Source organism: Crinia signifera, chromosome 1 (genome assembly GCF_055691185.1).
Source record: "Crinia signifera chromosome 1, ASM5569118v1, whole genome shotgun sequence".
NCBI lineage: Eukaryota > Metazoa > Chordata > Amphibia > Anura > Myobatrachidae > Crinia > Crinia signifera.
In genome coordinates, this window is record NC_139217.1 from 119,073,582 (window position 1) to 119,100,338 (window position 26,757).

At 45.6% G+C, this 26,757-nt stretch overlaps 1 protein-coding gene across 1 annotated transcript in view; it reads left to right on the forward strand.

The window, feature by feature from the left end:
- RXFP1 (relaxin family peptide receptor 1) overlaps positions 1 to 26,757 on the forward strand; it is a 188,661-nt gene that overhangs the window by 72,959 nt on the left and 88,945 nt on the right. The window contains exon 3 of the mRNA XM_083172505.1: positions 24,992 to 25,096. Within this exon, the coding sequence (XP_083028631.1) occupies positions 24,992 to 25,096 (105 nt within the window). The remainder of the gene's footprint in view (positions 1 to 24,991; positions 25,097 to 26,757) is intronic.

Sequence of the window (26,757 nt, forward strand, 5' to 3'; positions counted from 1 at the left end):
TGTTGCTAGTTTGAAGCCGAGCAGTCACAAAAATGGGGTGTGTCCTTGTGGAAGCTAGGTCACACCCATTTTTTGCATGGTATCGGCTCTTTGTTTTACCACAACACATTTTTTGGCCCATTGCTGATTGGTTGGCCATTCCTCTGCTAGATAAATCATAAGTAGAATATGGTTGCCACTTCTGTAAGCCTGAACTTAAGTTATTATCAGGGCCGTTGTAAGGCTTCTCAGCACCCTAGGCAAAACATCAACATCAACAACCCCCCCTCCCCCATACTGCTGCCACTAATACCTACTTTCCAACAAATTTAGGCATACTTGCCCATCATTCCTGAATGGCAGGGAGGTTTCCAAAAATTGGGTCAGCCCCCAGGAAAGGTGGGCAAGTCCTCTGCTTTCCCTGGAGGTCTCCCATTGCCACCCACAACAGAGTACAAGGAGGAGGGGGCAGAAACGTAGGGAAGTACGCCTCAAGGGAAAGTATGGAGGTGAGATCTTAGAAGTTCCACAGCAGCCACCTGCATTAAGTCCAATGATCCTCATAGACATCCTTGATTTTCTGATAGGCAGACTTGGTGGTGTCCCCAAGATCCCAGTTCCCTAGGCAGCTGCCTAATGGTTAAGATGGCCCTGGTATAACCCTTAAGGCCCCCTTACACTTGTCAACTTATTGTCTCAACAAATTGAACCTGATTGACTCGAGATTTATCCTATGTGCAGGAGGTTCAATCTCTTCCAATCTCTTGGTTATACTCAATGGCACAGGATTGTGGATTGTGTCCTACACATCAGGCACATAAGATTTTGTCAGACGGCACATCAGATCTCGTCAGATAAATTGACTCAAATTGGATGAAATCTCACAAAATCTCACAAGTGTAAGGGGCCTGAAATGTTATTGTTTTATGTGCTCTTGTTTTACCTTTGTTATGAAAGAGATCTGTAAAATTTGTTTACAATGCAATATGTCTTTTAACTGATCTGACTGTGTAGGATGTAATCTGTGATTTTTGTTATCAAAACCCATACACATAAATATCACCTCCCCTAAATGTCGACAGCAGCCAAATGGACAGGTATTCAATACTGCAGCTTGCAGTTAGCAATAATTGATTCTTTTTCTCAATGACCATAACTATTGTGATAATAAATTAATAAAATCAAGAGACTATATTTTACCTGTATTTGCATATTATCAAAACAGATATTAAGCAATAAATATTTTTGCAGAAACATGCCAGATGACATGACACCAGGCTTTCCTGTGACAATGATAAAAGAATAGAGCTGGCCATAATTAGGGCGACTTCTCTGAGGGGAGAATTCACATGCAATCCCCCCTTGAGCTGCCCGGGAACCTTGCGGGTGGCAGGGCCAGATAAGAAACATCATGTGCAGTCATTTTGCATACAATGTATCCTATGCGATCCCAGCCAAGACTGCCTAAAGGCATGGCAAAGTGACATATCTATCCTGAAGCCTGTGGGAGCATGAGGCTCCAATGCACACTGGACCACGCATCTGATTGGACTTCGGGGGTCATTCTGGTTGGCTCGGTAAGCTGGGAAACTCGAAGCTTATGAGCCTCTGTGACATCGCCCCAACAAATACCCGCTCCCTCAATGCTGTTTCCCTTTGCAACCATGCGAGGCGATGTGTAAAGAAGACACATACCCTTGCATGTGACCGCAGAAGGAAAAATTATTTGATGGTCGCCGACATCACATGATTTTTCCTGCCTTCGCAATTATTTCTCAACTGACTTGTATTTGCAGCCGCCGGAATGAAGACAAGGTGGGCAGCTGACATCATATGACATCAGCCGCCCATCCCCGACAGGCATCAGCCTGCTCACGTACCCATGGGAACACCCAGCATTTTCATGGGAAAGCCCATGAAACACTGGGCATTCGTCTGTCCCAGCACCGCCACTGCCCCTCTACGAACTGCCCGGCAAGTGAGCAACTCGCCATGGGTGTTTGCAGTTGGGGTTTGCACATGCACAAACCGCGGCCATTGGAGCAGGGGCCGAATTTGTTTCACTCCGTGTGAACCAGAATTGGTCCCTTAATGTCAATGAAATGTGATTTATAGGCTTGTTATGCAATTTATCACCGCAATCTCACAAAAAGTGACTAAGTCGCATGTGAATTGCACTAGTGTTAGGCCACCTTAACAAAGACTGCCATTTTTGCTGAACAAATAATCATTTGGATCAAAATGGATATTAAGAAATACAGATGGAGCGCCTCGGCTGGGAATCGCCAGCATGTCTCAGCTGGCTATCGCCGGTGCAGAGGCGCTCCATCTGACTGGGACGCAGAGCCGAATTTCCCATTAGGCACGTGAGGCACGTGCCTAGGGGCGGCACATGTTTGGGGGCGGCACTTGGATGCCTGTGATAGTACTGTCAGCCCAAAATGTACCAATAACTGCAAAATATCTACTGTACTGTACTATATTCCATCTTAAATAGAGTGTAAATGGATAGGACATACAGATACTGCCCCTATAAACTGTCCTACAGTAGGAGCAAGTTTCATCTTTGCTCTTTGGCCATGGCTAGCCATGGCTATTCTATTGTTCTCAGCTGCAATACATATTGTATTGCAGCTGAGAACAATAGAATAGCCATGGCTAGCCATGGCTAGCCATGACCAAAGGAGCAAAGATGAAACTTGCTCCTACTGTACTTAGTAAACATTATTGTTGTGCCTAGGGGCGCCCTCATCCCTAAATCCGCCCCTGCTGGGACGCACACACATCCCAGTTTCAGGATGGCGGCGCTGCAGGTCCCTGCCCGTCTCCACTTCAGGGAGACAGGCAGGGATAGGGGGGACTGCGGGGCGGTGAGGGGCACCGGGGGAGGCAGCGGGCGGCGGAGAAAACTCGGTAGCCACGGGCCAAGACAGAGGCCGGCTCCATCTGTATACAGACATTTGTAGCTTTCAAGAGCCAGGTAAAATAATCTAACATCTCAATCCAGAATGCTCTACTGACGTTCTTTTCATTCCCTACTAGCTTTTTTCAGATTGTTGTTTAAAGACAAAATGCTGTGTTAAAGAACAAAAACCTAACTGAAGGGAGATAGGAATCGGTTGCATGTAAAAAAAAAAGCCTGTCACGGTTTTGGAAGAAAAATCTATTTGAAACAAAACTGATCATTTTGAATGAAAATTTTGTTTTTAAACAGAAATTAATGCCAAGAACCGATTTTAGAATCAATCGTTTTTGTTTTTTTTTGGTGGAGAAAGATAGTTTTATTGCAATGTACCATTTTATAAGATGGTTTTGTGCCGCATTATTAGACAGCTAATAGGGTGGCATTTATATGATGATGATTATATGTTGCATTATTAAACAGCTAATAGGGTGGAGTGTTGTGTGAACTTATATCTTGTATAAACAATCTTAATAAAGCTGCTGCTTCTGAAAATAGATGTTTCCTTATAATGGTGTGCGGAAGTTCTATTGTAAAGGCAGATATAGAATCTTACAGAACAGAGAGAGAATATATCATATCTCTAGACAAATAAATGCTTTGTTTACAGATCAGCTTTTGTGAATAACCTGCATAGAATATTCCCACAATACTGTAGTTTATTACCATTAGGCTAACCTAAGCATTCCCTAGGATGCCTGAGTTTAATGTACACACAAAACACATTAGGGGTGACATAATGTTACTCATTCACTGTTCACTGCCCTTACACACAGCGATAAAGCTGCCTGCTGCTGCTTCTCCACATGGGTCACTGGTGAAGAATGTATTGCTGGGTTATAACAACCTCCATAATATATTCACTAACATGCTGCACCTATACAGCTATAGCTGATAAATTCAGCAAATTCATAGAATAGTAGGAACATTTAACATTACCTAACAGTAGTAGAATCTAAAAATAATCTTATACTGAGCCTGGCATGTAAAGTCATGGCAGTGGAGGGCAATGCTAATTTCTCAGCTGTGCCAAACTGCTGAAGATGAAAGCATTGAAATCTGAAGCAGCAGGCTGCTATGTACTGCATGTCTCAGCACAGGGCACACATTGTTCTGTTGGTAAGAACACACTTAAAACAGTACTCATTTGTCTTAACTTTGTCATATTCTTGAAATTACCTAAATGTGCAAATGCATCAATCTTGCCAAAAATGTAGGATACATAAGTACACCATTTAATTGGCTATATCTTGAACATCTGACATGCCAACTGATTGGTAAAAAGGATACTATTTAAAGAGACGGATTCTTATCCTTAGGGCTGTTTCACACGCTCCGGCTCCTGCCACGCGGCGAAACCCCACATGCAGGAAGCACACAAAAGTGAATAATGGACATGATTGTGTCCATTCACACAGGACGGCCATGGCTCGGTTGCCCGGTTGGCTGTCACTACTGGAAGGGAATGCTGCTGGGCTGTGGCCATCCCAACCATTCTAAACTTCTGTGTGCGGCACGGCTGCCTGGCCGTGCAGAGTTTTGCTGCCCGCCAGAAGCCGGAGCGTGTGAAACAGCCCATACACACAGGGGAGCGATGGTTTGGTACTGCAGACTCCGTTTGCGAGCAGATGTGGCAAATTAATTATTCGCCGGCACAGAGCAGTGCAGGGGGGGGGGGGCATGGGGTGGTGGCAAGGGGTAGCACCCATGGGAATGCCCAGCGTTTCATGGGCATCCCCGTGAAAATGATGGGCCTTCCCATGCTAATGTGGCCGTGACGCAAGTATGGGGGGCGGGCTGCTGACGTCAGTGGATGTCAGCTGCCCACTCTTTTCCTGTACATTCGATGGGCAGGGACCATCGAATGATGTCGCCCCCACGCGATTTTGCAAGCATACGGGGAAATCAGCGGGTGGGGGGGGGGGAGATGGTCCAGCGGATGGTGTTTACTGTAGAAGACTCACAAAGCTTCAAAATTCACAACTTTGTGTAAAGATTTATCTTTCTTTACAGTCCTGGAGACGATAGCGATATTTTCAGTCCATGCTGTCATCAAGCCAACAAACAGCCAAACATAAGATTCCGACGGTCAGTATACCGACACCAGGATCCTGACTGCCAGTACTCCGACAGGTAGATGAGTGTATCAAAGCCCCTTACAGGCACACTGCGCTCGACACAGGTTCTGTTCTCACTCTGCTGGGTCAAGAACCCCCCACGAGGGAGAATTGCCCCTGTAAGTCGGGATCCCAACTGACGGGCATTTAACAGTAGGGATTCTGATGTCGGTATAGTAACCGTCAGAATCCGGACTGTCAGGATTTCATCTGGCACATGTTGTGGAAGCAGGAATACATAATATGAATGGCAAGCTCTGTGGTCCCAGGAGAGGAGTCACTAGAACAGTAACAAAAAAATGCACACAATTTCAACATAAACTTGAAATGAATAAACAATACCACCCCAATATTCTGTACATAAATTAGGCAATTAATGGGTTATGTGGAGGAGGGCCCGGCCGCCTGTTCCTCCTGATGCCCAGTGGTGACGCTGCGTGTGGATGTCATGATGATGACGCTGCCCGCCCATGCGTCTGCGGAGGACGGGGACTATGGCCACGGCCAAGTAAGCACTAAGCAGCAAGCAGGGCAGAGAAGCAGGGAGGCCGCAGCAGCACAGAGGGAGGAACATCAAGCAGGAGAGGATCTACCTCACAAAAGAAAAAAATATTTATGCTGTTTCCTGTGGTGCCCCCCTTTTAATGTGCAGCCTGTTATGCCCTCCTGTTATTATGCAGGGGGAGCAGCATGTGGTGTCATGGCATGATTATTATACAGGAGGAGCAGCCTGTGGTGTCCTGTTCTTTATGCAAGAGAGCAGCCTGTGGTGTCCTGTTCTTTACGCAAGGGAGCAGACTGTGGTGTCCTGTTCTTTTTATACAGGGGAGCAGCCTGTGTTGTCCTCCTATTATTATGCAGGGGGAGCAGCCTGTGATGTCCTGGTTTTATGCTGGGGGAGCAGCCTGTGGTGTCCTGGTATTATGCTGGTGAAGCAGCCTGTGGTGTCCTGATATTATGCAGGGGGAGCAGCCTGTGGTGTCTTACTATTATTATTATTATTATTATACAAGGGGAGCAGGGGTTTTTCCCAGCCCTTAGCAGCCCATCACCTCTGATGTAACAAATGTTTTACTTTTTTTTTGTCTGATCACGCATTGCGCTCATAGCTTCGCCCTCGCCCTCTTACTGAATTATTCTCTGCCCACTTGCGGCAATATTTTTTTTCCAGGGGGGGTCTTATGGACCTGTGCTCTGGACTTCCCCCTAGGCTAAAAGTTGCCAGCCACCCCCTGGCCCCATGAAAACCTAAGAATGCAGCTACACATTTTTCCCAATATTAACATTGGAATAAGTCGCAAGATAAATAGATGGAGTTTACGCAATAAATAACTTGTAATTGCTGCCTAGTTTATGTCACTGCAGAATCAAGAGTATGTGAACAGAAAGAACATATTTTTCTCTTGAGATGTCTCACAAAGGGCCTTATTCTGGTTGGTGCGGCCGGGCCGTACGCGTACGTTCCGGGGTTTTTCATGATCTGCGCATGCGCAGATTCGCTAATGCGCAGGCGCGAACACTCACCAACGCTTACGGACGGGTCTCTACGTGCGAAAAAACCTGTACGCGAGTGTACGGGTATTGGGGGCGGCATAGGGGCGTGAAGAGGGGAGCGGCCGAAATAATGAGGGAAAATGGGCGTACACGGGGGTGTGCACCAAAAATGAGCGGTGCTACTACCGCACGATCGACTAAGGCACCGTTCATTTCGGACACAAAACAGGCGGCCGCCAACCGACATCTCAAACCACCCCTACAGATACCGCATGCCAGCGTGCGCCTGGGTTAGCTAATTTACGCGGATTACTACTCAAACACATACACCTGAATGTAATAAGCAATGCTGCAGTCTATTAAGTCCAAACCATGATTTCACTACCTGCAAGCCACACACAGCACTCAAACACATTGGAAGGTTATCTTTCTATACTTCTCTACATTTAAAGGTTTGTTTAATTTAAGGTAAGAATCTTTGTAAGACCTGCTTATATATGCTAAGGTAGGTATTTGTTAAACAGTTCGACACATTCACTACGTGCTTTCATAGACTTTACACAGTAGCACACTCAATCTACACAAGTCGACATGTGTCAACGTGTTCACTGTAATACAAACATAGGTTTTGTATTTATTATACAATAACATAAACCACATCTAACACCTACAAAGGATGTTTCAGCAATGTTTGAAGCCCATGCCCACTATTTTGCACATTAATTAATTCAATCAATTAATTAATTTTCATAATTATAGTTGACAGGCAAGATTTGCAGGTCCATATATATGAAGGGTATGTCAGCGTACACGGACGTACGCTCACTCTCACGAGCGGTGACATAAGCTGACTTTTCTATTGAAAACAATAGGGACCCGTCCGTGCAAGCTGGCGTACGCTCAGATAGCCGCAAGAAGTCGGTGGGAAGACGGGCGAGAGACGTCCGTAAACGGTGGTGTACGCTCAATTGTACGCCAGTTGTCGGAGTGTAAGGGCTGGCCCGTCCGTGTACGTTGGCGTACGCTCATTTGTACGCCACTCCCCTTCTACGTTGTTTATGCCCGTACGTATGCGGTTGAGTTGTGGGTGGACTTAACCCCAACGGCCGCGTATGGCTAGCGTACGTTAATAGTGAACGTACGCACGTTTGGTCGCACCGATCAGAATAACCTCCAAAATGTATTACAGTTGTTATGATAAATCAGTGGATAGATTTTGTATTGTTTAAAGTCATGCGGCCAGATTCAGACCTGATCGCTGCTGTGCGAACTCGCACAGTGTCCTACTATCGATAGACTGCGCATGCGTATGGACTGTAATATGCATGCGGGTTGCCTGCTAACAAATAAATCCTGCTACATTTATTTCTGTTGCTAGCCGTTCCCAAGGTGATAGACAGGAAGTAGGCGCCTGGGGGAGGTAACCAGCCATTTCATAGTAGTGCCATGGAAAACACCAGGCATGCCAAAGAACCAATCAGTTCTGTCATTTCAAAGACTGCTAGATAAATGACAGAAGCTGATTGGTTGCGTTGAGTGACTACTCTACTTTCTCCCTAGAATAAGGCATGACACATCTGCCTCATAGTCAATTGATGATGGTTTTAAACCATCGTTAGAAACCCATATATAGTGCAGCGAAGTGCAGAACTCAGCGATGGTTGAGTCCTGTGCAAATACAGAGACCATCGGGACAGCACTACTGATGTTTTATTGATAATGGGTGCTGGCAACAATGGCATAGGCCAATTATGGTTTTAAACCACCGATAGATTATGACCATTCCTAGTATATTTTCATGATCTTAAACTCCCCAAAAATCATTCTTTAAAAATCTTTTGATGAATCAGAAAAAATGATAACTGTTGAAGATCATCACTAACGCAGGCACCTGGGACCCTGTTATTAAATATGCACTGGGGGGAACAGCAGCTTGCTACATGGCTGCATCTCTTCAGTGATTGCAGCCACTGGGAATATGGAGCGGTTCTGAAAGAACACGGCAGCTGCTTCTCTTTGCAGCCGCTGAGTTTATACCTGGGTCAGTAAGCTGCCTGCATAATATTTCCCCAGCAGTGATCAGCAGATACTGGCAGGATCCAAGGTTGCAGAGGGGCCATGAGGTCCCTCAGAGATTGACGGCTGCTGTTAGATTATCTTCCAGCCGCAGCCCACTGGGCATTTGTGTTTGGTTGCACCAGATTTAGACCATTTTAGGCAATTGGTTATAATAACTGAACCTTCATCATTCCTAAAGATAATTTGTAAGGTGTGACAGACGTCTCAGCGGCTTTCAGATAATACAGATACTGTATGACATACAGCAATAGCTTAAGCATAGCAAATATTGCACGAGTGCAATTATTGACTATATCACAAGGCATGATGTAATTAATGACCATATCACAAGGCATGATGTGATGATACATTATACAGATCTTATCAAGATCTACATAGTCATGTACATGAAAAAGACAGATAAGCAAAATAAAAATGAACGCATGATATTTCAATCAAATCACATGGCAGCAACCCCGGATCTCCTGCAAGACAATCTAGGTGCCATCCTTGAGTCATACGGGTCCCTTGGATGGCCTCCCCAAAGAAATGCAGACTGTCCAAAATACTCCCAGAGTAGCACTGCACAACTAGTGCATTAGGTCATGAGTCCCATTGTCTGCACTGTCCATGTTTGGTACTTGTAAAATAGGTGCAATACAGGGCTGGCTTGATAGGAACATCCCCCACCTCCACTCCATTGCACTCACCAGGGCCAGCTTCTTTTTACCAGTGCCGGGATATCTGCTGAGCAGCCCCAGGCACCAGACCTGCTTATCGCCCTTGCCGCCGGGTCACCTGATCAGCATCCCTGCCACCCAGATCTCCTGCTCACGCCTCTGCTGCCTGGCTCCTTTCACTGGAAATGGCAGCTGTGTCTCCTGCTGCTGTGGGCCTGATACTCAGTGCTCCAGACAGTAGCCGCTGGGTCTTCTTAGCAGCGCCTACCTCCTTTCACCGAGAACAGCAGCCTGGTCTCCTGCTCAGCAACACCTGCCTTCTTTTACCTGCACGGGGCAGGCAGTCTAGTCTCCTGTCCACTGTGGTGGATCCTCATCGGCTTTAGTAGCCTACCACCGCTGCTGAAGGGGGGACAGGTGGGCGGCAATATTTAAAGAAAATTAATAAATTATAGAGTATGAAGGGGATGCCTGCTGGGCCTTCCCCCCCCCCCCCCCAAGCCCCTGGGCCTCATAGCAGTTGCATCCCCAGCATAGTTACGCCACTGCGTGGGTGTGTACAGCAACATTTGAGAGGAGTCTTTTAAAATTACTTATATCCAAATGTAGATGAGCCCCAAAGCAGTTAGTAAGAGCTACTATACTTGGTAAAGTGCTGGGAAATGGTGCTGATGATTCAATGTAAATGTATCTACTGTATCTCTCATTCCTTTTTCCCCAAAAATATAACAGTGTAATGTTGGCTAGGTGGTAAAATAAGGGAGATTGGTAGAATAATGAGGGAGAGAGGGAGATTGCTGCTATTTCAGGGAGTCTCCTGCAGAATGTGTACTTATTTTGCAGTGCAATAATAAATACTTTTACAGTAATCCTTTTATTCTGTAAATAACGTATTTATATAGTATTTATATATATATATATATATATATATATATATATATTGTAACTGATATTTGTGATAGAAATACTCATAAAAGCTTTTAAAAATATGCAGCTTGGCTAATTGCCCTTGCTGTTTCTTATAAATCCCCATAAGGCCATTTATTTTAAGTTTCATTCTTGTCTTGCACATACTCATCATTAGATGCTATCTGCTGCTGCCAGGCTTGCTGATCCAATGTTCTGCCTTGGTGAGTAAGTACAATATATTGTTTATAAAACACATCTATATTGTAGTTCTTGCTCTGTGTAACTCCCATTTCTACTTCGGACCAACACTCGGTACTAGATGAAAACTGGACCAGTAATACATACTTTTCTGCATAATATCGTTTGTTTTACTGTATTTTAATTGTATTTGCTATTACCTCAAACTTATGTTTTCTACATTTCACAACTTATTTTTAAATATGGTACTTGTGTATTTTGGCGGCGCCCATCGCATCGCATACCATAAGGCATCCGATGGTATGCGATGCGACGCGATATCGCGCGATACTGTACAATGACATACAATTTTAAAATTGTATGACATTGTACATGTACATGGCATACAATGCCATACAATGCGATGCGATTAAACATTGTATAAGCACCCTAATGGGTGCTTACAATGTGAAATGCACCCCCACGCCACCCCCCCCCCCCCCCACTATAAACGTAAACCCGAAGCGTTGCGAGCGCAGCGAGCCCGCGAGGGGCGGCGGTACGCCTCCTCCGACCTTTTCATACCCCCACTATCCACGTCGGCGTGGAGTTGAGAACAGAAAGTGTGGCGAGCGCAGCGAGCCACCGAGCCCGAAGTGTGGCGAGCCCCGCGAGGGGACGCGGATACCTGTGAAGCCTGCGAGGGGACTCCGATACCTGTGAAGGTATCCACGTCCCCTCACGGGGCTCGCTGCACTCGCCACGCTTCGGGCTTGGTGGCTCGCTGTGCTCGCCACACTTTCTATTCTCAGCTCCATGCCGACGTGGATAGTGGGGGTATGAAAAGGTCGGAGGACGCGTACCGCCGCCGCTCGCCACACTTCGGGTTCACGTTTATAGTGGGGGGGTGGCATGGGGGTGCATTTCACATTGTAAGCACCCATTAGGGTGCTTAAAAGCACCCTTTATGGTGCTTATACGATCTTTCATCGCATAGAGGGCAAAAATCGCGTCGCGATGCATGCCATGTGATGCGACGCAATGAAAACATCACGCGATGCACATCGGGGGCGCCGCCCAATAACAAAGATTTCCTGTTGACATGAGAAAATCTTTTTAGCTATGTGTTTTTTATTTATTTATTTACAGCATCTTCCATTGCTCTTTACAATTGGAAACAGTGCTCAAACAAATTAGGTAGTTACAGACAGTCAACAGGGGAAACGGTCATCTGTCAGATCAGACTTAGGCCGACAGTCATTAGGTCGACCCCGGAAGGTCGACTGGCCCCAAGGTCGACAGGGTTTAAGGTCGACATGAGTCAAGGTCGACATGGGTTTAGGTCTGCCGTCATTAGGTCGACATGAGTTTTTCACTGTTTTTTGAGTCGACATGTGCTGACAGGCAGTATTTCATGCCCTACCATCCACTAGGGCGTGGTGGGAGAATAAAATAGTGTGCCCAGCATTGCGAGCGAAGTAAGCGATGCGAGGGGCTGCGGTTCAACTTCAACTGTGTCCATGTCGACTGTGTCGACATTCGGGTCAAAAACAGTGAAAAACTCATGTCGACCTAATGACCGTCGACCTAAACCCATGTCGACCTTGGCTCATGTCGACCTTAAGTCATGTCAACCTTGACCCATGTCGACCTTTAACCCCTCTCGACCTTGGGGCCAGTCGACCTTCCGGGGTCGACCTAATGACTGTAGACCTAAGTCGGTACTTGTGTATTATCACGGCTCCCACGATTTCCATCTTATGGCATCTTATACAATTTAAAATTGTATACCATTGTATATGGCATACAATGGCATACGATGAGATGAGATGAGATTTTAAATTGTATAAGCACACTAATGGGTGCTTACAATGTTAAATGCACCCCCACGCCACCCCCACTATCAACGCCAACCCGAAGCGTGGCGAGCGCAGCGAGCCCGCGAGGGGCAGCGGTACGCGTCCTCCGACCTTTTCATACCCCCACTATCCATGTCAGTGTGGAGTTGATTTTATATAGTGTGGCGAGCGGCCGCGTAATACTTTACATGTATTACGCGTCCCCTCGCGGGGCTCACTATATAGAAACAACTCCACGCCGACATGGATAGTGGGGGTATGAAAAGGTCGGAGGACGCGTACCGCCGCCCCTCGCGGGCTCGCTGCGCTCGCCACGCTTCGGGTTGGCGTTCATAGTGGGGGTGGCGTGGGGGTACATTTAACATTGTAAGCACCCATTAGGGTGCTTATACAATTTAAAATCTTATAGGGGGGCCAATTGACCTTGAAAGCACCCATTAGTGTGCTTATACAATTTAAAATCTCATCTCATCTCATTGTATGCCATATACAATGGTATACAATTTTAAATTGTATAAGATCGGGTCCCATCGCAGCACATCTCATCTCATTGCATACCATCTTAATGGAGCCCACACACGCACCGATCCCGGCGTGCGTTGTGGGCTTAACTAGCACACATAGCATCGCATCGTATGCCTTGTGCATACGATGTGCATGCGATGCGATGCTATGCTAGAAAAAGCTAGTACAAAAAGTATGTGCAGCACATACTTTTTATACTGTACGATGAGGTGCCGCGGGAGCGCGCACCCCATCGTACAGCATCGCACCGCCGGCAACGGTGCGTGTGTGGGCACCTTAAGCCTTATGGTATGCAATGAGATGGTGAGATGGGAGCCGTGATAATACACAAGTACCCCTTAAGGTGGCCACACACGCATCGATCCCAGCGGTGCGATGCTGTACGATGGGGTGCGCGCTCCCGCGGCACCTCATCGCACAGTACAAAAAGTATGTGCTGCACATACTTTTTGGACTAGCTTTTTCTAGCATAGCATCGTATGCACATCGTATGCACAAGGCATACGATGCGATGCTATGTGTGCTAGTTAAGCCCACAATGCACGCCGGGATTGGTGCGTGTGTGGGCACCTTAAGTCTGTTCTGACAGATGTACCGCTTCTGTCAACAGTAGGAGGGCTCCAGCTCCAGCTACACTGGTAGTATGATGAGACATGGGAATATAAGAGTATAAGAGGGTGTTTTAGTAAGCAAGGTAACAGCTTAATTAGATAAAACATTCTAATTTTCCACCAGCACTGATATACCGGATGAGGATTCCAGGGGCAAACGCAGGATTTTCAGAAGGGGGTTTCCAGAGGGGCGGAGCAAAGCACGGAGATGGACACTTAGGTGACCCAGTATATACCGGGTCAGTTAAAGTATTATAGATAGACCAAATACATACATATACATACATATATATATATATATATATATATATATATACATACAGGGGCATCAACAGCAGTGTAGACCCCTGAGCATAGCAATGTATTGGGGCCCCTACCGATCCTCCAGCGGTAGGGGTGGGGGAAGCTTTGATGTTCCACGGGTGGTAGGGGGTATTATATCAACCGCTCAGCATGTAGGGCCTGGATCAGTAATTTCCACTAATAACCCCTTTACTGAACAGGGAGATGGGGTGGGAGAAGGGGGCATTGGGCTTAATGCAGAGGGGCCCTGATACATAACTTCTAGGGTGGTAGAGGATGTTTAATACGCAGAGGAGGGGTGTATAGTGGAGTGGGCTTATTATTCATAATTTTCTGGTGAGAGGACAGCTTGCTTGACTGCAAATATCTCCAGTTCCAAGAAATAGATTTCTTAGATTTTAATGGAATTAAAAACTAGAGAATCCCACCTACCAAATGGTATTGGGGACTAGGGGATCAGAGTTCAGGAGGCAGAGCAATCTGCCAACGAGGATATAAAACTACATACCAGGTGTGTGGAGCTGGAGCAGTAACCAGCTGCTGGAAGGCTGATATCTCTGGTTCTAGGCACAGTAGAGACAAGCTGCTATGGTCCATCAAAGGGGGAGAGTCCTCCCAGCTTTTGGAATGTATCCTCAGAAAAACTCTAAATCAGACAGAACCTGAAATATCTGACTGGGAAGAGCAATTAACAGGCTTGGATGGGGACCACTGCTTTGAAGTCAGATATCTCCGGTTCTCAAGGGCCGATTTTTTAAATTCTTGTACCAATGGAAAGAGGGGACCCTCAGCTTTCAGGCTAGGACCCTTAGACTCCTAGGGGGGGTTTCTGGGTACTCAGAAACCCCCCCTGCATGCGCTACTGGAGGATTCCTGTATATCAGTACTGAATTTACTGTAGAGCCTGCTGGACCCATCAGTGACTCTATGCTCTGTGTTGATATTGTACTATTTACTGGAGGGCACTTTGGCCAGTGACGTAACTAGAAATTTTTCATCCCCCTACCCCAAAAAAATTCCGGCGCCCCCCATGCTTTGGGCATGGTGGCTCGCTATGCTGGGCACACTATTTTATTCTCCCACCATGCCCTAGTGGATGGTAGAGCATGAAATACCGGCTGTCGGCACATGTCGGCTCAAAAAACGGTGAAAAACCCCATGTCGACCTTTTGACTGTTGACCTAGCCCATGTCGATCTAATGACCTGTTGACCTAGACCCATGTCGATCTAGACCCATGTCGACCTTGTTGCCTGTCAACCTAGTGGTGTCGACCCAATGCTTGTCGACCTAGTTGGTGTAGACCTAATGACCTAATTTCCATTGTAATAGCGGGAACAGATCTTTGCTGTATTGCTTGAGTTTGGTTTTATCGATAGCAGGAGGATACCAAGTTCCTCATAGGTGGTAAACAGCCCAAACTCTTTTGCATTATGGATAGATGAAGAAGTCAGATGAGGGCCACGCCGCCTGATTTTGTTTATTGATTTATGTAAGGTATAGAGCTTCCATTCATTTCAGCAGCCCAGTCATTTTATTATGGATTCTACAATTTGCTCACATGCTGGACACCTCATTGAAATTAATGCAATCCAGAAATTTTTCTTTGTATAATGGCAATTACTTTTATTGGGAAAGTAAGTGGATACCTTTCAAAAGCAACTAAAGATTGACAAGTACAATTGTGTCCATTTTTGTGCATCTCAGCTATTTTATTAGAAGGACAATGTCATTGTTCTGCATATACTAGCACACCAGTGCATACCTGTAGCATACCTGTCTTCTACAACACCAATACCCAGTGGCAGATTTAAGGGGTACCCGGGCCCATTTTGACTTTTTATTAATTTTTATTAAAGCCGCACAATGAGGCAGCCTGTGTAACAAACCTGGAGCTGTCCAGCTGTCCAAGACAGTCCCGTCACAGTCTCTTCCCCTCCCCGGCTTTTACTTCCTCTATTGCCCCCGGCATGTATGGCTGTTTCTACACATTGGCCCTTATTCAGATCTGATCGCAGTACAAATTTGTTTGGAAATTGGGCAAAACCATGTGCACTGCAGGAGGGGCAGATGTAACATAGGTTCAACATTATCAGCCACTCCCCATCATGTAAGTGTCCACTCAATATTGGGAGCCTCCTGACAACCAAAGCAGCACCCTTCCCTCTCCACTACCACCACAATTTACTGACTATTGCAGGTGGTTGATTATTTGTACATTTGAAGATGATTGCCATATCACTGTTAATTTTCTGATCTCTATAAAGTAAATGAATTACTGTATTTAGTATAAAAAAACAACCATTGGTATTTACAAGCTTATTCATGAAATTTTAGCTGCCTCATTAGCAAGTTAGTATACCACCTGTTCTTTCTACTAAGCAGGAGAAAACCGTTGTCATGCTTTATAAACATAGTTTTACTGTAAGTTATTTCTGTAGTTTATTTTAAATCAAGAAATTCATTTGAGAACGGAGCCACGTGTGGAATTTTAGCAAATAATTTTGTTTAGAAAATTATGCAGAGTATTTTCCGTTGTAAATTAAATTAGCTTTCATTTCTTCTACTGATTAATATTTAGGTCAGAATGTTCTAAACTATAATGTGTAGACAATGAAAATGGGTCTTGCGAACAAAATGCCCCATGGTCTATTTAATATTCTGTTTAGGTCATCTGAAAACATGTTAGGATTTACCATAATATAGTTTGAGATTAGTGAATGACAAAAAACCATGAAAAATTCAATCAAGTCTCTGACCTTGCAATAATTATTTACCTGTAGCTGAATGATGCATGACACTTAAAATGAGATATTACTGGGGATGGAAATTTAAGTTCCTAAATTTCCTTTTCTTTTGCCATCCAGTGCCTGAATTACTTTTAACATAATATTGAGTTGTTGGCAGGTTGGTGATTAATCACCTATTGTAGCAATAACCTGAATAATATAATGCAATATTATTTAGATTAACATTTACAGTATCTTGCGCTGGTGGCAGTGGCGCCCCCCCCCCCCCCCCCCCCCCCCCCATCGCCGCAGGCTTACCTGTCTGCGCGTCCCGGCTCCCCTCTTGGCTTAAGTTAATTATATGCAGACGGACCACGATAAAATGGCCGCAGACAGTTTCAGAGAACTGTCTGCTTTATGGGGCGGCCATTTTATCGTGGTCCGTCTCCATAGAATTGGATGAAGCCAGGAGGGGAGCCGGGACGCGCAGACAGGTAAGCCTGCGGGGGATGGGGGCATTACTAAACCCATTACTAAACCCTAATCACCGAACCCCCCCGGCGCCCCCACATGCAAAACGCCCCCCCGCGTCCACGGGGGCTGCAGTGCTATAGTTACGCCACTGGCTGGTGGCCACACATATCCTAAATAAACGTTAATAAAACTAATAATTAATACAGTGGTTCTCAAACCTTCATGAATCACAGCATCCTAGAGCAGTGGTTCTCAACCTCGGTCCTCAAGGAACCCCCAACAGTTCAGGTTTTTTAGCTCTCCACACAATGGCCCTTATTCAGATCTGATTGCAGTACAAATTTGTTCTCAAAATGGGCAAAACCATGTGCACTGCAGGTGGGGCAGATGTAACATGTGCAAAGAGAGTTAAATTTGGGTGTGGTGTGTTGAAACTGAAATCTAAATTGCAGTGTAAAAATAATGCAGCCAGTATTTACCCTGCAAAGAAAGAAAATAACTCACACAAATCTAACTCTCTCTATATATGTTACATCTGCCCCACCTGCCGTGCACATGGTTTTGCCCATTTTGAGAACAAATTTGTACTGTGATCAGATCTGAATAAGGGCCAATGTGTCAGTGAATGAGTGCACCTGTGCACCAGCCAGGTGATCTGGAAAACGTGCACTGTTGGGGTACTTGAGGACCGAGTTTGAGAACCACTGCCCCTAGAGTATCAGCATATTTCTTCATGCACCCATAGACTAATAGTTTGTTAGTGAGAAAAAAACAGGGAGAGCTTTCATCACCTGGATAAGTCCCAGAGCAGTTAAGGTGACAGATCCGAAACAGTGTTTGTAGCAGTAGTCGTAAGTAGGACATTTGAAGGGACTTAGCAAGTGGTACAGGATGGTAAAGCAGAGTATTCCACAGTTCCTTGCCGGAGGTTAGTTGGTCCTGATGATACATGCCCTCAACACATATGGACACAGGAGCCATAGGGGTTATAGCTGTGCGGATCACAGGATTAGCAAGCATATCTTCAGTCGTTGTAACAGACGCTTCACGGAGAGTAGAGGGAAAGTATTATCCCTGTATATGCCCGAGAGCGCAGTAATGAGCCTAGTGGTAGAGGCAGTAATGGCCTCCAAAATCTGGTGTATTGGGTTTCTTATCTTACTCCTAATAGCGGAAAGGCACACTCACAATTATGTACACTGAGGAGAAAGCAGGGGTGGCTAGAACACCCCCTATATCGCAGTGAGGACAGAGAGCACCTCCCGCACAATGCCTCAATGTAGAAATATGAAGACTGAGGGATCCAGGCCCGCACCCAAAGGGTAGAGGGGATGATGCCTGAGGTCGATATCACCACGAGGTAAGATGGCCGCGGTCTCCACCCCGCGTTTACAATATACGGCAGCTGCAAAGGGCTCCGAGGCTCAGCTTTTGTGTGTAGCCGCAGCAGCAAGATGGCGCCGGCTCACACGCACTGTCGTAGCACCCCACCACTTCAAAGAAGATAATGAAGTACCGGGTGGCCAGCTCCCGACTCGGAGACAACCGGAGCGCTGCCAGGAGGTTTCCCTACAGTTCCGTGAAGCCAGGAGCACCAAAGCGTTCGTAGGATAGCTATTCAGGATAACTGCAGCGGCACATTACCAGATTTTTATTCCATCCAACCAACTACAGACTTTTATTTACAAGCCAAAGATGGGGCAGGGAGCTGGCATCCTGTGATATCAGCTGCCATCCCCCGGCAGGCATCAGGCCACCTACGTTTTCATTTGAACACTCAGCATTTCAGTTTTTTTAAAGCGGCAATCATTTATACTGCAAAACCAGTTTGATTTTGCAGTGTAAATGATTGCCACTTTAATAAAAACTGGAGATTTCTTACCAAATCTTTCACTTTATGAATCTTTCATCCTTTTAAATTTCACCCATTATGTGTAAAGGGCACTAATACTAGATAGGATAAGGGATTCTACTATTGTGGTACATAATGGGTATATGGTATGGTACACTACTACCCCCTTTTCTGTAGTCCGCACACCTTTGGCATGCACATAATTACAGCACTTTTTCTATACCCCACTTAAAAAATTACACTTTGACCACTGCATTGCACTGTATGAGTTCTCCATCATACAATGTACAGAGTGCAAGGTTGTCTTTTCCTGCAAGACCACGCCCCTTGTAGCAAGGTCACGCCCCATGCAGTGAGGCCATATCCCCTTTTTTATTTCTTTAAAAAATCTATCATACGGAAACTGGGACCACCCATTACCAACTTTCTTTCAGCAGCAGGACATCAGCAGGATGCAGAGCAGTAAGAGTGCCTCGCCTGCCCTGCTCTCTCTGCTCTGCATTCTTTGCTGGGGGCATGTCATCTAACCTCCTCAGCTCCTGGAGCTCATGCTCCATTGGAGTCACCCTCACTACACCCCTGTGTGAAACACAATTGACAAAATAATCCTGTTAGCAAAAGTAATTTAGCACAGTTCACAAAAAAAAAGAGCCCATCACCTCAGTGTGCATTCTAATGACTTGACAAGATGCAATTAACTCAATCGGTGACATTGCTGATGCCTTAAAGCTGAAAGAAAATCATTTTTAGCTGATAAATACATCACGGCTACTAGCATTCCCAGACAGCACAATCTTCAGAGAAATACCTCAGGGTTGCCAACCCCCGCTCCCCCCCCCCCCCCATGATTGCGGCCGCCCCCACCCCCACCCCCCGACCGCGGAGTTTGAATTACCTAATCTGCAGACCTCCAGGGAGGGGGCGGGACTAAAGTGTCATACTTACGTCATTTAACCCCGCCCCCTCCACGGAGATAGTCAAATTGAGTCACTTTCCTTCATGGGGGCGGGGCTTAATGATGTCACGTTTAAGCCCGCCTCCCGAACTCCTGCTGACAGTCTCCTCTCCGGGCTTCTCCCGGAGAGGAGCTTTAAAAAGTCGGCCACCCTGAAATACCTATGTTCTCTTGTTGATTTGTTCTAAATGTGCGTACACACTAGATGATTTTTTACACAATATGCACAATAACAAACATCTTTAGAGCACTATATTGTTAATGGTGCGCATGCCTGTGGGTCATTATTGATGTCCTCCATTGTCTGTACATGTATGACATCTAGGATACTCGCTAGCAAGAGACATGCTGTGGAATGCAGCATGGCCCCTGCTCCTCACTCTGCCATACTGTAGTTCGTAGCACCTGTCATCAGCAAGTGTGTATGCTGGGTCCCGTTGTGCGCGACTTCACTGGGTATGCATATTTTGTAATGTGTACCACAGTTATTTGTATGATAGATTTGTTTAGATAGAGATATTCACAGCACTCTAGTGCTCAGTCTCCACAATGCTGCGCTGCTGCCGACAGTAGTAGCGATGTGAAATTGGCCATAAAATTAGCCCCTGCGCCATGTTTAAGGAGATTTTTTGCATAAACAGAAGGATCTAAGCGCTAAACATCCGAGTTCTGCCGGCATCACGCACGACTGCCGCACTCGCATCCGGTTACATCTGGCCCATGAGGGTTATTTGCAGACTGCTCAGCTCGGGCAAAGTACATACAATACATAAACCCAGACGGGTTCATCATCTCTTTTCATACATTCTGTTTGACTGCAGGGATACATTGTTGGTACCTGTGTTCAATCCTGTTATTTCCTGACCATGCTCCTCTGCTACCAGATCCGACCTCTTCGGCTTGGAATACTTGGCCTGTCTTGTTTATGATGATTACTCACTGCTGTCCGCTGCTTGTTTCTACATTTATGAGGCCTATTTATCATTCCTCTAAAAGATTATTTGTTATTGCCACCTAATGTGGCAATAATAAATTATTTACAGGCCAGCGGCAGTGTATCAAATCTTTCTTGCAAGGTATTTACAGCAGCAGTGTATCAAATCTTTCTTGTGAGGTATTTACAGCGGCAGTGTATCAAATCTTTCTTGTGAGGTATTTACAGCGGCAGTGTATCAAATCTTTATTGTGAGGTATTTACAGCTGCAGTGTATCAAATCTTTCTTGTGAGGTATTTAGAGCGGCAGTGTATCAAATTTTTCTTGCGAGTTATTTACAGCGGCAGTGTATCAAATCTTTCTTGAGAGGTATTTACAGCGGCAGTGTATCAAATCTTTCTTGTGAGGTATTTACAGCTGCAGTGTATCAAATCTTTCTTGTGAGGTATTTACAGCGGCAGTGTATCAAATCTTTCTTGTGAGGTATTTAGAGCGGCAGTGTATCAAATCTTTCTTGTGAGGTATTTACAGCGGCAGTGTATCAAATCTTTCTTGTGAGGACACTGGTTTTTCTATAAGAGCCTGAATCTAGTGCAATGACTCCTTTTGTGTTTGGACATGGGCCCTTATTCTGATCGGTGCGGCCAGATCATAAATATGCGGCCAGGACCGTGCAGGCGAATCCCCGCCTTCCATACGGATCGCCACCTCCGTCCGTACGCGGATATGTGGCGGTCCGCATGAAAGTGGACAGGGATACGCCTCCTCCATCTTGGGAGCAGCCCCTGCATTCGATGGTCGCCGAACATCGAATGCAGGGCCGCACGCTCCACCAGCGGCCGCCACCCTAGACCACACGGACACTTGTCCGTATGAAATCATGTATGGGGGCGGGCAGCTGACTTCCGGCGATGTCAGATGCCCGCCCTCTACACATGCGTCACGGCTTCATTACCATGCATACGCCCTGCGTTTGCATGGGAACGCCCATGAAACGCGGGGCGTATGCATAGGGTAATGAGGCTAAGTAGCCCTTCACGCCCCTCTCCGCCCCCTGTGCGGCGTCTAAAGAATACATACGGCGAAACCGCTTGCACATGCGCAGAGTGACCTCTGCACATGCGCAGTCGAAAAACATCGGCGGTACGACCGCATGCGGAAAAATCCGCACCGATCAGAATAAGGGCCATGGTCTGCTTAATCTGCATGCACAGTCATTGGAGGAATTGCAAGCTTTAGTCCTCGAAAGGGAACTTTCAGATGTCACAGCAGAAACAATTCTTAATGTAGCCTTTAGGCTACAATGGATACTATCATCTGAACATGGCAGTAGCAATTGGCAATTTGCCCATTCCATAGTCCCCCCAGAGAAACCTATGGACTAGTTTTGCAATAAAAAAATAAGTCACAGATATCTGCTGCTGCTGCATCATAATGATATAGGTATTGCAGATGTCTCCTTGAAAAGAGGAAAATGTTGTCCTTTCTAGGGGCTCGTATAAATAGCTGTAACTGCAGAACCCTGGGCCTGAGCTGTGGTCAGTGCATCCTGAATAACTGTTAAAATAAAGATAATCTATCTGTCTAGTAAATCCAGGACAGCACAGGCTGACACTTTCCTGGAGGTTTTACTGGCCATGAATCCTGCTGGGTTTATTCATAGCATATGAAGTGTTGGGTTCCGTATTAGTGTGCAGTGACATCAAGTACACTATTATAGTGAAGAATTAATCTATAACTTGACAGCCATGCAAGCAGCTGAGACAGCTGCTATGGAGAAATGAGGAGTGTTAGGAATGGTTGCAGAGGGTGGTATTTCATGAAGGTGAAGGGGGTTATTTGTTACAATAATAGGAAAAAGGGAGAATGATATATGGTAGTGTCACCACACCCTACCTACTAGGGTGTGACAACTGAGACAGGGAAGGTAAATGCAACATAAGTATTTTCATAGGATAGGCATTCCACCAATCACTTTCATTCCACCAATCATCTTTCAAGTATATCCCAAGTGTGTTTGTTAGGTACAAATTCGTTATGAATTATATGTAGCAAACAACAATGGAACTTTCAGATCTCTCAGTATAATAAAAACTATTAACTTAGATTATAGTTTTCAATGGATAGCACCATATAAACATGGAAGTTGATTTTGCCATTTTAGCAATTCCATAGAACCCCGAAAAACCTATGGACTAGTTTTACAATCAAAAATAGAGGGAGATATCTGCTGCTGTACTCCCCCAACTCCAGACATGCAGTACAAGCTGTAGGAGAGTACGACTCTCTGCAGTGATAAACATTCTCATCATGGTTATGGTTAACATCAAATGCTTACAACAAAAATAGGATTATGCAGTGTTGGACTGGAGCATGCAGTGGTAGGATCCAATGTGTAGGAGGTGTGGTCAGTCTGCAGGGAGGGGGTGGGGGGCAGCTGCTACAGAGGTTTGGCTAACCATTAGTGGGTGCATGGCCAAAGACCCTTGATAAATACAATGTACAGAGAATAACACCAATAACAATGCTTTGTAGAAAAAATGCCACAGACCTGTGCAATATAAGGTAAGCATATGTATAATGTGTAATTCCATTAGGAGGAGGTGTTCCCCCAAGCAGGAGGAGGTGTTCCCCCAAGCAGTGGGGCCAAACTGAGGTTTTCCCCTGTACCCCTTTGTGATAGTCCAACCCTTCCCCTGAGTATCCAATATATGGCTGATTCTAGGCTGCAGAGGTTGCTCACTTGATAAAGTATGTAAGGTAACAGCTATGTGTCACCGCCATCCCATGTTTGGCAGGAACACAGAGCCGCAAGCACCAAGTTTTATCTGGTCTGTAGGCACTGTGGACTCTGGTTCACCTCATCTAGAGTAGAACCTTTTCTACTAACTAAAAAAGTGTGTGTGGGGGGGGGGGGATAATGATTGAATGTAAGACACTGCCCATGTTGGTTTCAGACCCTCTGCCAACAGCTCCAAGTTGTTTAAAAAGATCAGGTTCATACAGAGAATGGGGTGGACCAGAGTTCTACCACCTGCAATGGTGAGGTGGAACTAGTTGAATCTCCACTCCAGCCCAGCACAGTAATTCTCACAGAAAAACATTAAAGTTTGCAGGGGGGTGCCAAAAACCTTATCAATGGCCCTAGCTCTGCCTATTGCAGGGAGGAAGGGGAAGAGTTAGGTGGCAGAAGGAAATTCTACCACGTCTCCAGGACCACATTTGGACCTGCAAACACTGTTGATGACAATAGCGAAGCCATTATTCCTGTATCTCATACAAAGCAGCTAACACACTGGTGATGGGATTATCAAAGGCATTGCAGTGACGGCTGACAGACGATCACTCTTTTGCAGACCAAATATTAATCACAGTTAACAGCACAATCCATACAAATGCATGGGTGCAAATTAGCTCCCTGTGGTACTTACCTCTTCTATAGCCTGGGTATGTGGTGGAATAAACACACAATAATCAGACTGTGCTGTTCACTTGACTAGAAACTAGACTGAACTCTGATGTAGCAGCTAAGCCTATAATTAGGCTTACCATGCTGGGGCCGTACATCAGGACTCAGCTGATTGAAGGACCTGATGCAGAGTTGAACAAAAGGCGTTTGTAATTGCTCCCTGTGGGCCTGATTCAGACCAGCTTGTTCGTTTTCGATGGTGGGGGTCTGCCCATGTGCAAACCGCCTGTGTCAATGTCTTTGGCAAGTAACACACTTGCTGAGGCTTTCTCACTATTAGGTGGGGGGGAAGGGGGCGGACAGGGGGCTGACGTCAGCACCTGCCCCAAATTCGGCCATCTCCTGCCAAGCTATAAGTCAGTGTAGAATGACTTGTCTGTGAACGGGAAAAAAATGATTTGATGGTCGGCGACCATCGAATGGGTTTTTACTCATGCGGCCACATGTGAAGGGATACACATATAATAGCGCTGTCCTAAAATAACCCATGAAGTTTCTCTTTGTTGAGATCTAAACAACACTTGGATTCTCGGTTTCTCATCCGGCACACTATGTCACCACTCCGACCTGGTGATAGTGCCCTATATGCACATAGGGGTTTCTTTACACCAGGAGTCAGTCTACTTCCTCCTCCTAAGCGGTTCCTGAGGATATGAAAAGTGCTAGTTAGGATCCCAACACCCTTTATGTAACTATACTAACTTTCCTGGCAGCGCTATTTCACACGAAATTTACTATTCAAACTTACCTATGTTCCACTCTGTATAAAGCCCTCAAAGGACAAACCCAACCACCTCTAAATGAGACTAGATGTGTATTATTAACTCCCATCAGTTTATAAAATATTATACTATATATATTTCTTATTACTTATCCTAGTTTGTTTGTTCTTCCATACTTGCAGGAGACAACAATGGCTGGTCTCAGCAGCTCGATAAACATTTTGAGAAACAGAATGAGAAGTTTGGGATGAATACATTTGATTCAGAAATGAGGGCATCAGAATGTTGTAAGTAGTCCAGAAATGTTTCAACAAGTGAATGAAAAGTGTATAAGTAAATACATATGTCCTTCCTTCCACAATGTGTCTTTGAAAACCATTGCTTATAGTTTAGGTTAATGCTTTATTTTATTGTATTCCTCAATTATGCTACATTATATTTACTAAAACTGCACTGGCCAGAAAGGGCCATGTGGGCTGTTTAAAACTATGTCAGGGAAAACATGGGCAGTTGCATGGGCCAGTTAGAGATGTTGGCAGACTGATTGAATAGTTTGCTTTGTAGGGTATAAAACAGGGATACAGTCCTTGGGCCTACAGCAAGTTGGTCAACAAGTGTTGGGTCGACACCGTTAGGTCGACATGGGGATAGGTCGACAGGGTTCTAGGTCAACATGGGTCTAGGTCGACATGGGTTTAGGGTTGACAGGTCATTAGGTGGACACAATCATTAGGTCGACAGGGTCTATGCCGACAATCAAAAGGTCGACATGGGGTTTTCACTTTTTTTGAGCTGACATGTGCCGACAGGCAATATTTCATGCCCTACCATCCACTGGGGAGTGGCAGGAGAATAAAATAGTGTGCCGAGTCAAAAAACAGGTAAAAACATTTGGGTAAAAAAACTGTGAAAAACCCATGTCAACCTTTTGACTGTCAACCTAGACCATGTCGACCTAATGACCTGTCGAACTAAAGCCAATTCGACCTTGACCCATGTCGACCTAGAACCATGTCGACCTAACGCTTGTCAACCAACTTGCTGTAGACCCAACAATTCCAACCCATAAAACAGGCAAAGGGACACTGGGAAGAGACTCAGAAGAGGTGGCATTAATTATTATTAAACTACTTTGTTCTACAGCAGAAGGACCCTGAAGTGATAGAGAAATGGAAGAAGGAACATGTGAAGAAAAGGTTGAGGGATGGAAAAGGCTACAGAGAAAAATGTGGCTGCAGTAACAGAGAGGGCATTGGTTAGACCCTCTCCAATGGAACCATAGAGAGGTCAATGGAACTAGACAAACTACACCTGTTGTGGAAAATGACAGAGAAAAATCAAAGGGGATTATTCTGATTCACTCGGAAAGGCACAATCACTCTCTAATGGACAAAACAATACACACTGCAGGTGGGGCAGATATAACATGTGCAGAGAGAGTTACATTTGGGTGTTTTATTGTTTCTGTGCAGGGTACATACTGGCTCCTTTATTTTTATGCTGCAATATAGATATCAGTGTGAAGTACACCCCCCCCCCCCCCAATCTTACTCTCTCTGCACATGTTACATCTGCCCCACCTGCAGTGCATATGGTTGTATCCATTAGAGAGTGATTGTGCCTTTCCGAGTGAATCAGAATAACCCCCAGTGTTGGAGATGAGATAGAGTGGTGAGGTGCATTTTGTACATGCAGCTAAAAGAGCACAGTCTAGATAGCAAAAGCAGGCCATGGAGTACTTGGGCCTGGACCAGGGTTGCCTACCCTCCCGGAATGGCCGGGAGGGTCCCGGAAATCGGGTCCCCCTCCCGGCCCCCCGGAAAGGGGGGCAACCCTCCCGCATTGCCATTCATCACTGGCGGACACCCCCACACGGCTGAGGGTCCCCGGGTTAAATGACGCAATCGCTGCTTTTTAGCCCCGCCCCCTGCCGTGCAATGCCTGAAAT